The sequence below is a fragment of the Daktulosphaira vitifoliae genome, unplaced genomic scaffold (assembly GCF_025091365.1).
Source record: "Daktulosphaira vitifoliae isolate Bord-2020 unplaced genomic scaffold, ASM2509136v1 Scaffold_4, whole genome shotgun sequence".
NCBI classification, from domain to species: Eukaryota; Metazoa; Arthropoda; class Insecta; order Hemiptera; family Phylloxeridae; genus Daktulosphaira; species Daktulosphaira vitifoliae.
In genome coordinates this window covers 25341332-25355674 of record NW_026099575.1, presented here as the reverse complement: position 1 = coordinate 25355674, position 14343 = coordinate 25341332, and the positions used below count along the sequence as shown (strand labels likewise).

The window sequence follows — 14343 nt, the reverse complement described above, 5'->3', positions numbered from 1 at the left end:
AAAAAAAAAATTTGTCCCGACGATCTATCTTCTATACGCAAATGGCTACCATATTGAAAAATATACTATTTTTGTATGATAATTATGGGTTTTGTATTTTATTTTAATAGAAGTTGATGTTGCTTTTGCAATTATCCATCAATTTTTTAAAATTAAACACTATCTACAGATTTGCATCGAAGCGTTTCTTATGATAGTGATTTTAATCACTGTCAGATTAAATCTATACTGGACCCTACTATGCAATGTCTCCACTATGCCGCGACCCCACTGTGCTACCGTTTTTTTATTTTTATATCTTATCATATTAATTAATTTAGTAACAATTATATCCATAATGTCTGCATAAGATTGGTAGGTGAATATGAGGCAGCATCCATTAGATGAATATTAAAATGATCGTTATTATGTTGTTAAAATGACTAATGAAAATAACATGACCTTCTTCTCAATAATGATTTCATTATTTTTTAACTTTATAATTGATAATAAATAATGAATCATGAAATAAAATTTTACAATATAATGACTTAATAAACCCTGATAATGTTATGATATACTCTTTATTTCACAATATGAAAGAAAAGTAAAGATAAGGAAAATACTGTTTGAAGTAGGTAAATTAAAATTTCTATTTTTGGATGCCTACCCCTACGCAAATAATAAATTTATGAAAATCAGATGTTAAGGGTGAACAGTAAGTTATAAGAGATTACGAGATGATATAATTTAGTGATATTATAGTATTTTGGCTTATTAACATTATGTTAATGTCAATGTAGCACATAGTACGACATCTAACATGTCATATTATAATTAATAGGAAGAAACAGATGTTATCAAAATAAGGTGTAATATTAGTTTTGATGAGCGGTGTCATAATAACAATTGATGAATTAAAGCAGAAAAATGTCAAGCTGCCACTAGCACTTTAAATATTTTATTGATTTCTTTAAAAATTGATTTTTATTAAGACACAGTAAGTCGCATGAATTGTAAAAAAATCTATACGTTGTGTGAATTAATAATTTATTTTTTGAGGCCACTTATTAATTTACTCATCGAATTTCGCTTTTGTGGATTTTATAGTATGTGTTTTTACGTCGTTAATCCATTCAAGTTATTTTTTTAACATTGAACACTCCTAAGATGAATAGACAGTTGGTTCTGAATAATGTGTATGTATATCCAAGTACAGCGTGGGCGCGACTGATTTCCACAGGTATTACGTTTCACAAATAAAATGCGCCAAGGTTGATCAGTTGTCCGGTACAAACTTTGTTTGCACATGGCCGACAGCTGAATAAGTCCGTTTTGTATACTCTCATCTTTCTTTATGTTTTGTTGACTTTATGGTACGAAATAATAATGATTGTGTTTACAATGCGTTGACATTTTATGACCCTTTCGATGTATACTGTCAAGGCCGGTACCAATTTAGTATGTCAAACACAGCAAACAAATTATTAAAAAAATCAAATTCGATAGTTCTTTAACGCATAACGTTAATTAATTTACCTTTCATATATACTTTTAATCTCTTAAAGAACTTTTATTAAAGTAATTTTTATTTTATTTTCATCTATTAAAAGTATATTCATTATCAGTGTTAAGCATAGATAACCAAAAAAACAATCTAGCAAAGATAATAATTTTTAATTTTCATCTAAATAAAAAAAATGATAACATGATTTTTATCTATTTAATATAATAATCTATTTAATATAAAAAAAAATTTAACAAAATAATCGTTTAAAATTTAAATAACAACATATTTATATTATTTATTGATGATTATAGTAGGGTGTTTTAATTATCTAATTACCATCTTACTTAAGATGGTGTTCAGTAAATAAGAAAATACTTTCAAAGATTAAGTTGAAAAAGTTCTTTTTTCTATATGCATTTTTAAGTTTTGAATCCCTCCCGTATAAAAGTAAATGGTCCGATTAAAAAAAAAAAAGTATGTTGAATGAAAGAGGTATATAAATACTATTTCTCATAAAAAAATTGTATTAATCTATACATTTTTTGAAAAGTTATATGAATATAAAGTTAAAAGTATAAAAAAGAATTTTTTTTCAAAAATCCTACTTTTATTATTAACTTTGATGTCCATTTTCACCATGAAAACAAAATAATGTCCAAATTTTTTTTCCAAAATAAAGTACATTACATTAGCTTTAATTTAAGGTATATATAAAAGTGTCATTATTTCCGGAAGACTTTCAAAAGTTGAGTTGAAAAAGTTAATTTTTTGTGAAAAAGTTGTAATTTTTAATTCCATTCTGTGATCTAGTAAAGGGTTAGATTTATAAAAAAAATTATATTAATTTGATCATTTTTGAAAAAGCTATGGCAGTTTTAAGTAAAAAAAATTTAAAAAATTAGCGATTTTTAAATTTGTAATTTATTTGGAGATTTCCCACATTTACGGGGAACGAGGGAAAATTTTTAAATTTTTGAGGGTAATACGATTTGTGATCTTTTAATGTATCGTTGAAAAAAATCAGTTTGGTGAAAGCTGAGAAAAAGTGGTTAACAGGCACAAAAATAGTATTTAATATTAACATAAACCAAAAATTAATAAAATTAATGTTAATTAAATATATGAACAATATACATATAAATATCAATTAGAATATCAGTAACTATTTAATAATTTATAATTTTTGTTTGAAATTTATAACATATAGTAAAAGAAATAATAACAATCAAATGTTTGCAGTTACTTAATAATAGAGGTGCCCACAAAAAACAGCTATACCAGTATTGTATAATTGACCTACAGTTACTTAGCACTTAATAAAAAGTCATTAATACCCATAAGCAGATTTCGCTATTCTTTTAAAATCTTGTAAAAAAAAATCGAGTTATACTTTACAATAAATAAATGCGACTGGTGAAATATTTATATTTGAAATTAAAATACTCTCTAATTTAAAATACTATTTATATCTATTGCGACGAGTGTATGTGTCTAAAATGTACACGTTATGTATAAATTTCATGAGAAAAAAATCATTATGGGTATTCCCTATCCTAATTAAAATACATGCATAGAAAGGCAGTAATGATATTAAGAAACTCAACGATAACAAATGATTATAATCATTGGTTTTAAATTTAAATTCCGTCAAAAATAATATGCTACCGTTCGAACACAGCAAGCCGTCAATGCCGTGAGACTGTAAATAAATATTTTTATTCTTAGAAATACCATAGACACTAGTGATGAGCATTTTTGAATATTTTAAATTATTCGAATTGTTTTAATGCAACCAATTAGTTTATTTTTATTATAAACTATCAAATATTTATACAACTATCAAATGGTTTTAAAGAATATTCAAATAGTTCTACTTAAAATTTGTATTAAGTACACTTAATTATAATAAGAAGACAATTAACAAGTACTTAAAATGAATTATTATAAGTGATGGGCATTTTCGAATAGTAATCGATAAACCGAATAGTTTATTTTGAACATATACTATCAAATAATGATTAATTGATACATAATCGCCAAAGGAAACATGTCTCTCAATAACATAAATTCATGAATAGTAAACCTATAAGAGTAATTATCATTGAATTAGCCATATGGCGATACTGTATATTCTTATACTTAAGAAATTTATCGTAGATATTGTGTACACACGTTTTCTGATTTCTTTTTACTATGTCTACCATTAAATTTAATATTTATGATAACCCACGTTCACTGACAATTTTCAAGCGATTTTTAATGATTATGATTACCAATATCAAATAAAAACTGTATTTTAATGATCCAGACGTAACGCTAAAATTAAAAAATACTTAAAGTTATTTAACAAGCCAATGATGTCACATCCAAAACTGTTGAATGGGCTCTTTATGAACATTTAGACTAAAATAGCATATTATACGCGTTTATTGCGTTTCATCGAAGAAATCTAATTTTATTATATCCTTTTAGGTCTTCGCATTCCACGACTTCAGTCAAAACGATCACTACGGTTATCAACCCCCACAAACAAAGTGATTCATTTGAAACTAGCCACTCGATTTATTTAATTTTTTGGTTTTTGTTGGTTACATATGTATATTAATTTATATGTTATAAAATATTTATTATGTTTATCCATTATGACTTATAGGGGTGTAAAGTTTATTTTTTTTTAACGNATAGCATATTATACGCGTTTATTGCGTTTCATCGAAGAAATCTAATTTTATTATATCCTTTTAGGTCTTCGCATTCCACGACATCAGTCAAAACGATCACTACGGTTAACAACCCCCACAAACAAAGTGATTCATTTGAAACTAGCCACTCGATTTATTGTAAAATAATTTTTTGGTTTTTGTTGGTTACATATGTATATTAATTTATATGTTATAAAATATTTATTATGTTTATCCATTATGGCTTATAGGGGTGTAAAGTTTATTTTTTTTTAACGACAACGTGCATACTCAACTAGCTTATAAAATATAAAATGATATAGTTAAGAAAATACTAATCGATAACAAATGTTGGACTAGTATTTCAGAAGTCATTATTAATTTTATTTCTAGGCGGGGAGGAGTAAGAACAAGAGTAACAAAAATAACAGCACCCACTCCTCACTTTCAGCCTTTACTTTAACTTGTTAATAACTTCTGAAATACTGGTCTGTTATCGATCAATAATTTTCATAATTGCATAATTTTTAATTTTATAAATTAAATATTTATGTTTCGGTTTATAAAAATAATGTAAGACACCTCTAGAAGTTATGAAGGATGAACATAAAAATATTTTATAACAGATAAATAGATATAAGTATGTAACTAACAAAAGTCAGCAAATTATTTTAGGAGAAATTTAGTGGCTAGTTTTAAAAGAATCATTCTGTTGTTTTTATTTCTCGAAAAACCTTCAAGGTCAAGTGAGTTCCCTCGTTTTTGCATAGCGTGATTAAGGTCCGTCAAAAAAAAAAATATATATATATATATATATGTATGTAGATTTATACTATTATTTAATCTTGATAGACTTTTACTGAAATTAAATTCGAAGGCGTAGTTCTTTATAATCTCTCTCTAGACAAAGCCAAATTGGCCCATCCTTAAAGTAAAGTGAAACAATGAGATTAATCACATTTGCCATCGAATAGGAACTCCTTACTACGCGCAAACAACAGCATTTCTATAATAGGTCACTACAGTAATAGTATGCTTTTAAAATAATTAAATCAATACCTTATCTATAAAGAATGCCGTAAAACATTTGTATGAATTACTAATGACAATTGGTTATATTACTAATACAATTGTCATGGTTAATGACAACTGTAATGATTACTTATTTATTTATGTTTTTGATTTTTTACGTTTATATTTGTTTGTAATACCTAATAATACGTTTTAGTCTAGTCTGGCTATTAACTCGTTGGTCTCGAGTTTAACGTACAATCATGTAAAAACATAAGTATACCTAAAATACCAAGTTAAAAAACTTCCGAAACATAACATTGCATTAGTACCGATTTATTGTGTACATAGAAAGTACGTGCACGTATGACTTATCTTACAAAAACATCACCTTAAAAGGTCATGAAATTATGTACCAATTATCTTCAAGTCGGTCGCACTAAGAGTACTTATGCAAACAAACACCACACGACATTTCCGACGTTGTCGTTGAATAATTATTCGTGTTCTCCGAGTTAAGATAACCGAGTGAGGAGAACTGTTGATCCAGATAATACAATTTTTATATTATTGTTGTTATCAATAACAATAGTATTGTCCGACCAGGTGTTGACCTTGATCCTGTTGACTGGTGCTATGGACGCCACGGTCGGTCGTCACGCCGCCCAGTCAAAGCCTTACAGGACAATACGTCTAGATGTTAGAAGATCGAATGGCCACAAGTGCAACCTTATATCTGACTGCACGTACAGTGCGAGATGATCTCAAGTGCCATACAGAAAAATCGACGGAAAATAAAAACGGGTTTATCGGCGCGCGGACTTAAAAGGTAATGGCCGGAGGGGATATATGACTTGTCCGGCTGTACGCGGCGGTATTCTTCTGTACTAGTAATCATTCATACTGCGGCGCGTTTCCCTCCATCGTTGGATTTTCGCGGCCCACGTCTGTGCTCTGGCCAGAGTGCAGTACTATAGTAGTACCGCAGCGTCGTCAGCGCGTGTTGGAACAAGGCCTGCGAACACACACTCCTAACTAACAAATCGACCGAGTAGCACGCGCTGTTTTTTCGCATCGCTATTCTCTTGATCCGCTTACGGTCAAGTCTATTTATGGCCTGCCATAAGACGATCGACGGCAGTGTCCGTAACTGAACGTTCCGATCGACGTCCGCGAGTGATATATTATTGGCCATTTTTTTTTTTTTTAGTGTTGACACTTGCTATTAAAAAAACATCCAAGAGTCCGCTTTCCAATCGAGGGAACATATCATCATGGGTCGCAAAATTCCACTGAGCAACTCGTGTATGGGTTTTTCACTGAAGACTGGTGCCATCACCAGTGGCGTTTATGGCATTGTAATTATTACCTTTTTTCAAATAGATTAACAAACGCGACAAAAACAACAACGCGTATCTGCAAATTACTTAAAAAAAACGTACAAACTTTTGGATAAGTGTATTTTTGTATTNACTTGCTATTAAAAAAACATCCAAGAGTCCGCTTTCCAATCGAGGGAACATATCATCATGGGTCGCAAAATTCCACTGAGCAGCTCGTGTATGGGTTTTTCACTGAAGACTGGTGCCATCACCAGTGGCGTTTATGGCATTGTAATTATTACCTTTTTTCAAATCAATTAACAAACGCGACAAAAACAATAACGCGTATCTGCAAATTACTTAAAAATACGTACAAACTTTTGGATAAGTGTATTTTTGTACTCGGTGGATTGGCACGGGCATTCGTGATTTAAAAACAACCTACGCCAAAAAGTTCAAGGACGTGGTGGGTGGGATACGCGAATGCGTTTAAAGGGCATTGCCTACTCTGGTTCCAGATGATAGAAAATTGGTCATTAGTCGACCTACATTAAAAATATTTAACACTTTGGTAAAAAACCAGAATTTACATAATTCTGAAAATAAAGCCATAAAAATAATTTGGTATAAAATATTTCAACAGATGTATTGAAAATAAATTCTGTTCAGACACGTAACTGATAGACGCGATTTTGGAAATTAAATTAAGAAAAAATTTAGTGGTTAATTTTTCTTCGACCCTGTACGAGTTTTATACATTTTAGTGATCCAAACCTCACGATTGTCTGGATAAGTACCAGAATTCAAGTTTTAATTACTTTAATCTAAATAATTTTTTTAGTATTTAATTGGTCTTGACAATATTTCAAAAAAAATAATAATAGTTTTAAAATCAATTGATTTCATAGCTTTAATTTTAAAAAAAAATTCTTATTTACAATTTGTCTTAATTTTAAATAAGAAATAATAATTCTTAAAATTATTTTGAATAGTTAGATAATATCTAACAAAAATTTCGATAGAAAGTTATGATTTTCAAAAATTATAAGTAGATTTTTAGTGAACAACAAATTTTAGTGTAATCTAAAGTTTACTGCAATGTATTACAGAAAACTTGGGTACCGATATAATTTTTTATGTATTGGACAATAAGAAAGATATTATTGGAACACTGTCACCTTCAATTTTTTTGTTAATTACCTATGATTTATCTTTTTTGCAAAATTACCGACACTTATGGGAATAAACATTTCAATCAATGAATCAACCGCCTAAAATATGTATTTCGATTGCAATACTTACTGTGTATAGGTATCAACGTCGTTAATAAAAAAATGTTTCATATTGATAATAGAAAAATTAATTGTCCATGTTAATTATAAACAACAATATGTTATTACTAGTTTAAAATATGCTAAGTCGGGATAATTTCTGATGATAACATCTGTGTTTAGTCGACTGCATGTCTATAAATTATTATAGTAGTGAGAAGATTTAACTTTACAAATTACGACCTGACATTCAAAAAAGGGAACAGTGTTAAAAACTATCAAAATATTTCCGTTCGAGTTTACTTTCTTCATTTTAATGCTCTGATGTTCTTCCAAAAAATAAATAATCATATGTTGAAAATATCATGCACCTGTTAGAAGTTATCATTGAAAATATAATGTTTATTTAGTTGTTACAATACAGAGAAAATAAGGAAACGTAATAAAAATGTTAAAATCATGTTCATAAAAAAAATCTTAAAATTGTTTAGGATACAACTTTTCATAATAAGGTATATACAATAAAAAATATGATAATATAAATAAAAAATAATATAATATAAAATATATACGTTTAATATAACGTTAATTTTAAACATTGTTATGAAATTAATTGTGTAATCTTTGACTACTAACAACCTTCTATCAATTTAAAAATTTAATAAGTTATTCGAACATACAATATATATTTTTTTGGAGGTAATGTTGTCTTATACTATTTTTATAAGTTAATAATCATTTTTTAAATCATAAATACTTGATAACAATTGTCCACTTGTTTATACAAATTTATCATTCCAAAAATATTTGACGGGTGTAATCTAACATACTTCTGTTCACGTTTATTTAGGTGATTAAAACTATTATCTCTCATCCAAAAATATATTGTTGAATGATAATTACATTTTAACCTACCCATAGGTAGGTTATAATAAAAAAACCGTTTAAATTATATTTCATAAAATAATACCTATGCACTCATTTCAGTAACCTTAAATAGGTATGCGTTAGACTAGAATTATGACACAATGATTAATCCTTTTTTGTGACTACCAAAAATAACTTTATAATGACTACAGTAGAGCCGTCTGCGTCCGTTCAATCGAACTGTTTAGTGCATGTGGCTAACGTATTAGTGATTTATTTAAAGTAAACATGTTTTTATATAGTAATTTTTGTATAACTTATCTTAACAAAAATGAATTTCTAAAGGTTGTTTTTCGAACTATATGTGATAGGAATGTAATTGTACCACTTATTTGATAAACGACAAGTCACAACATTTTGGAAATCAAGTTTCAAATGCAATGTGTCTTTTATAGACAAATGCTTAATTTATGAATATTAAAAAAAAANAGCCGTCTGCGTCCGTTCAATCGAACTGTTTAGTGCATGTGGCTAACGTATTAGTGATTTATTTAAAGTAAACATGTTTTTATTTAGTAAATTTTGTATAATTTATTTTAACAAAAATGAATTTCTAAAGGTTGTTTTTCGAACTATATGTGATAGGATTGTAATTGGACCACTTATTTGATAAACGACAAGTCACAACATTTTGGAAATCAAGTTTCAAATGCAATGTGTCTTTTATAGACTAATGCTTAATTTATGAATATTAAAAAGAAATTAAGTTTTGAAAAATGTTAAAAAAATTCTGGAAAAAATACAGTGTCCGATGGAAGATTGTAGTTATAAATTTAATGTAATAATTAATGAGTTTATATCGCAAAAAGTATGTAAGTTCAAAACTTTCAAAACTACTTTTAAGGAAAAATAGGGTCAATTAATTGTTTTCATAATTATTCGGTGTAATTCATTGAATACTTTCATTAGCCGTTGTAGTTTCAACGCAACGCACTAATAATAGCCTAAAAACTGTTTTTACTGTTTTCTACTAGTTTAATATTTTGGATATAGGTTGTTTATTAAATAAATAGTTCAATTAAAAACGATTTAAATACCTCTTCAGTAACTAGTATGTTAGATATTTTATAAATAATACATCATATAATAGTATTAGATGCACAATACTATAAATAAATACGTTAAATTTTGATAATTTAGTAAAAGGCAAATGATTTATGATTTGAATTAATGGAAAACCATTAACGTAAATAATACCGATATTTCTTTGAAAAACAATTAATCAAATCTTGATAACTGTTAATTTTCATTTAATATTTAATTGTAGTTAAATGGACATTCATATTATTTGAAAATGAAAAAAATTAAATTTTGAGATACGACACAATATGTTTATTTAAAATTAAATTAATACCAAATTTTAAAAAATATATGTTAATTAAGATTACTTGCGCTGGATTTGAAAGTTAATCAATAAATTTGTCTATTCATTTAACTCATTAACTATTAATTTAAATGTATAAATCAAAATAATATCGTAAAATTTATAGCACTTAATTCTTAAATTAATTAACTAAAACCAATATTCAAAAACATTCAAAATTTTAATAGAATGTGGAGAGAATAAGAAAAGTGTTTTTTACATTAATTTTCTCCGGGATAAAATATTAGATGCCTCACTAAAAAAAATGTTTTCTGTTGTGTTTAAAATACAATTAAAATCATTTTTTTTTAATTTGTAAGATCAATTAAAAATCAGACTCATCTAATTTAAAACAATTTTTTTTCCTTATAATTATGAGCTTTGGATATAACAAACACATTAACTTAAAGCATCAACTTTTAAGTGATTAATTTTAATCATAGTTACTAATGTTAACAGATTGTCAATTCAGGAGAATCTTGATAACACAGGTGTCCCATTTTGATTTAATAATTTGACTATATAAAATTATGTTCAAATAAGTAAATCACTGAAGGACACCTCTATATTATTTAAAATTTCGCATACTTCGATTTTACATAAACATATAATATATGGTGCATTTATATTTTAAAACTGATAGCTGATAATCAACAAGTTTATCTAGTGACGCTGATTTCTGAGTAAAGGTCAAATATTTAAAATTTTTAATTTTGCAAACAATAATAACTATCAAGCTTGATTCCATAATAACATTTAATCGCAAATAAAATTAAATAATTATATATAATAATATGATACTAAATGTATACTTAATACTAAGGCAGCATTAGGTACAAACACATTTACTACAAGCGCATAAATCTAAATCTTACTAATCTAAAAAATTACCTTTTGGAAGGAAAAATAAAAGTGAGCGAAAAAATGTGTGTTTACTAATTGGATACTATATATTATTATAACTTCCAATATCGCGATAATCTTTTCACACCAAACATTAGGCCAATCACAGCCAATAAAAATCAATATTGGGCGTGACACAGCAAATTTGAGTCACAACAGTAACCTATTTTTGTAGCATTAAATAATAATTAATATATAAATATTATAATATTAGATATTAATACTTCAACCGATAAAATATTCATTTTCATATTTCATTTTAACTCTTATAAAAGAGAATCTATTTAAATATCAATCACTTAAGCTAACTCTAGACGATTGCTTTTATCTGAACGCTTGTTGAACATTTTTTATTTATGCGCTTGAAATTTACATGTAAGCAATTTTACTTAGTCGGCTCTCATTGTATGATGATAACGTGCAGACTATTTAGAGTAACGGGCACGTCGAAATATATGCAATAGATGAATTCACTACACATAATAAAGTGGCATGTGTTTTGTACAAACGTGCTTTCTGTGGTTAAATTATTGTTGAAATAGAATCAAACACTTATTAACGGTTTAAAAACCGCGTGCTCACATAAAAAACTACTTTCCTTTCAGTCAGATATAATTTTAATGGTATTTTGATAAGATATATTGCTATAAACAACGTATGATCTAAAAAAGAGCAAACGGTACGCCGTTAAGTCAAATACACAATTATTTATATCGTCTTGAACAAGAACTTAAGTGTTTGAATGCGGCTCTAAAATACGAAGGCCAAATATTAAAACTTTTTATAAATAATTTTCCTTGGCACAAAAATTACGTACGTTAAGCCACAAAATAAATTGTACAGTATTTATGTTTTTTTATTTGTATGATTTAATATCCATAATTTTCCTATAAATCGATTTTTCTTCAAGTATAATATACTATATTATAAAGCAAAGTTACCTCATACTATTGTCATTATATTATAATAATTTATTATTTCCTAGTAAAAAAATTACGGGTGTAGATGGGGAGGTATGAATTTCTGTAATAAATTAACGCAAAAGGGACCATAAACTAAAATTAAAGACTTATTTAAGTGATAAATATAAAAAATATTTATATTTTTAACGCCACTTATGTATTATAGTTTAAACTATACAGATTGATCTGTAACTAGGTCTTGTGCATGATCTTCATAAGTATAAGATAAAGTATATTTCTTCATTTCAGAAGTTACAATATCCTACTAACTTTAATTAATACACAAAATATATAGTTCAATACCCATTTCTCTTTCTTTAAAACTGTATCTATTTTAGTGTTTTAAATGGAAATCATACATGTTTAATTGACTTAAAAATAAGAAAATGACTTTTGAACCATTATTTTTAAAGATATAAAAAGGTGCTACATGGTACTTAGATATAAAAATAAAAATACTCGCTTTACACCTCCATGTTTTATTCTTAAGGGTTATAACTTACAAAATATTGATGCAAAAGTCTACTGGTCATTTTCTTATTTGTTTGTCGCTGCGTCTCTTGAGCAGCAATGAAACCAAATATTTTGCCCCATCCCATAAAAAATTTCTGCGAACGACTTTGGTCAGAAAATACTTTATTTTGTATAAATACAGGTGACATAATTTCTGGATTTTTGGCAATGTGGCTCTTCTGGAAACTTCAAATTTACTTAACATACATTTATTTATAGAACGACTTCTTTCGATTTCTTATTAAAATATGTTACATTATACATTTTTTATTCATTATTATTCATAATTTTCCCTCGTTTTTTTATTTTTATGTATTAAGACTTTTAACAAAGACAAATATATCGATAATTATATTCTATCCTATTATATTTGTAGATAGCAATAGCTTAAGGGCAAGTTAAGTGGGACATGTTTCCTTTTTGACAAAATTAAATTATAGAAGTTTTGTTAAGCAATAATATTAAATAGAGGTAGGCAACAAATGAATTAGAAAGAAAGAAAACTAACATATTAGTTTTAGTTTTCTTAAAATCTGGAACTTCTCTGTAAATTATTGATAGAGAATCTCTTTCAGATTTTAAAGACTTAGATATCTTACTTAATTGATGTCGTTCATTTTTTTGCTGAACTTTCTTTTAGGTAACTCTTTTTATTATAAAAAATTGCTCATCTTGGATTCCACAAAAGATAAAGTTGGCTTGATTTGTAAAACTATTAGATAAAATGATTATTTTAAAAGTCTCTTTCATTGGTGCAGGGTGAAAGATGGCTAGAAGACTTAGCAACAATATAACAATATACTTATATTATTGCTAATTATTAACAAACATATTTGTATAAATATAAAGTTAACAATTTAGTCTCCTCAACAATTTAGTAAAATTATATGCATTGTTATATAAAAAATTTTAAGTGGGAAAAATTAATTTAACCCTCTTAAAAAAATTGATTACCCTACGTCTATAAGAGAGATTCTCTCTTAAAATAAAATATTTTTAAAGTTACTATTAATTGTTTAGCTAGTTAAGTCTTTAAATTAAGTATGATGATTTTTTTAGTTAATGTAGAAAATTTCTTTTGTAGCTATTAAAATTATATCATTAGTATAATAAATTAATAATTATTAAATCAAAAATTATTTTTAAATATATATATGATACTCCAATACAAACACACATTAATTCATTACGATTTTGATTCCCAGGTGATTGCCATAATTACTTTAATAGTTATTTTGGTAAATGAAGACTTAAGAATACAGACTATTATCGTAGATTTTCTACCAAAGAGTGTTGGTAAGTACTCTAAATTAAAAATAAAACTTGACAGCTTTAAAAATTTTTAGATGAAAATTAATTACATATCCTTATATTTGTTTATAATTTACTTTTTGTTTTTAGTAAGAATTATAGTTGCAATTAATCTTATTATGACAATAGTTATCTGTTCTATACTATTAGCAGGAGTATTCATGGTAAATTGAATAAAAAAAATGTAAGTGTCATAAACTTATTAACATTTTAAAACTATTTCAGAGAAAGAAAATATTAATGCTACCTTGGATTGTTTTAACTATTTTATTGTGTATTGGACTAGTTATATCCATTCTCTACACAGCAATAGATTACTTGATTCATTCATATTACATCACTAGTGTTCTTGTTTTAGTAATTGGTTTACTTTTTGTCTGTAAGTTAATAAAAATATAAAGGTGTTATTAATACCAATTAATTGACTTTATTTTTCTAGGTCTCTATGTATATATGTGGTGGGTAACTTACAGTTATTACCAACAAATCAAAGAAGAAGATAACAGAACACCTTATACAAGAACACCTTATTATGGTTAAGAATTTAATGTTTGTTAAAAGTTAATTTGTCAATAATTTAATAGATATAA

At 26.7% G+C, this 14343-nt stretch overlaps 1 protein-coding gene across 2 annotated transcripts; it reads left to right on the top strand.

The window, feature by feature from the left end:
* The first annotated feature begins 6096 nt into the window (after window positions 1-6096).
* On the top strand, window positions 6097-14337 carry LOC126904845 (uncharacterized). 2 transcript variants are annotated; one of them, XM_050684143.1, is made up of 5 exons: window positions 6097-6539; window positions 13648-13738; window positions 13844-13917; window positions 13979-14132; window positions 14193-14337. In XM_050684143.1, exons 1-5 carry the CDS (start codon window positions 6456-6458, stop codon window positions 14291-14293), a joined length of 504 nt encoding a protein of 167 aa, XP_050540100.1. In that variant the 5' UTR covers window positions 6097-6455; the 3' UTR covers window positions 14294-14337. The 2 variants fall into 2 exon arrangements, with proteins under 2 accessions (XP_050540100.1, XP_050540101.1); XM_050684144.1 differs by lacking the exon at window positions 6097-6539 and adding an exon at window positions 6654-6794.
* Window positions 14338-14343: the final 6 nt, after the last annotated feature.

Excerpts from the sequence above, each read along its gene's own strand:
- LOC126904845 (XM_050684143.1), top strand. The coding sequence starts at position 6,456 with ATGGGTCGCAAAATTCCACTGAGCAACTCGTGTATGGGTTTTTCACTG. Across the intron at positions 13,739-13,843 it reads TTTTCTACCAAAGAGTGTTG|TAAGAATTATAGTTGCAATT; the intron begins GTAAGTACTCTA and ends TTTTGTTTTTAG. Across the intron at positions 13,918-13,978 it reads TATTAGCAGGAGTATTCATG|AGAAAGAAAATATTAATGCT; the intron begins GTAAATTGAATA and ends AAACTATTTCAG.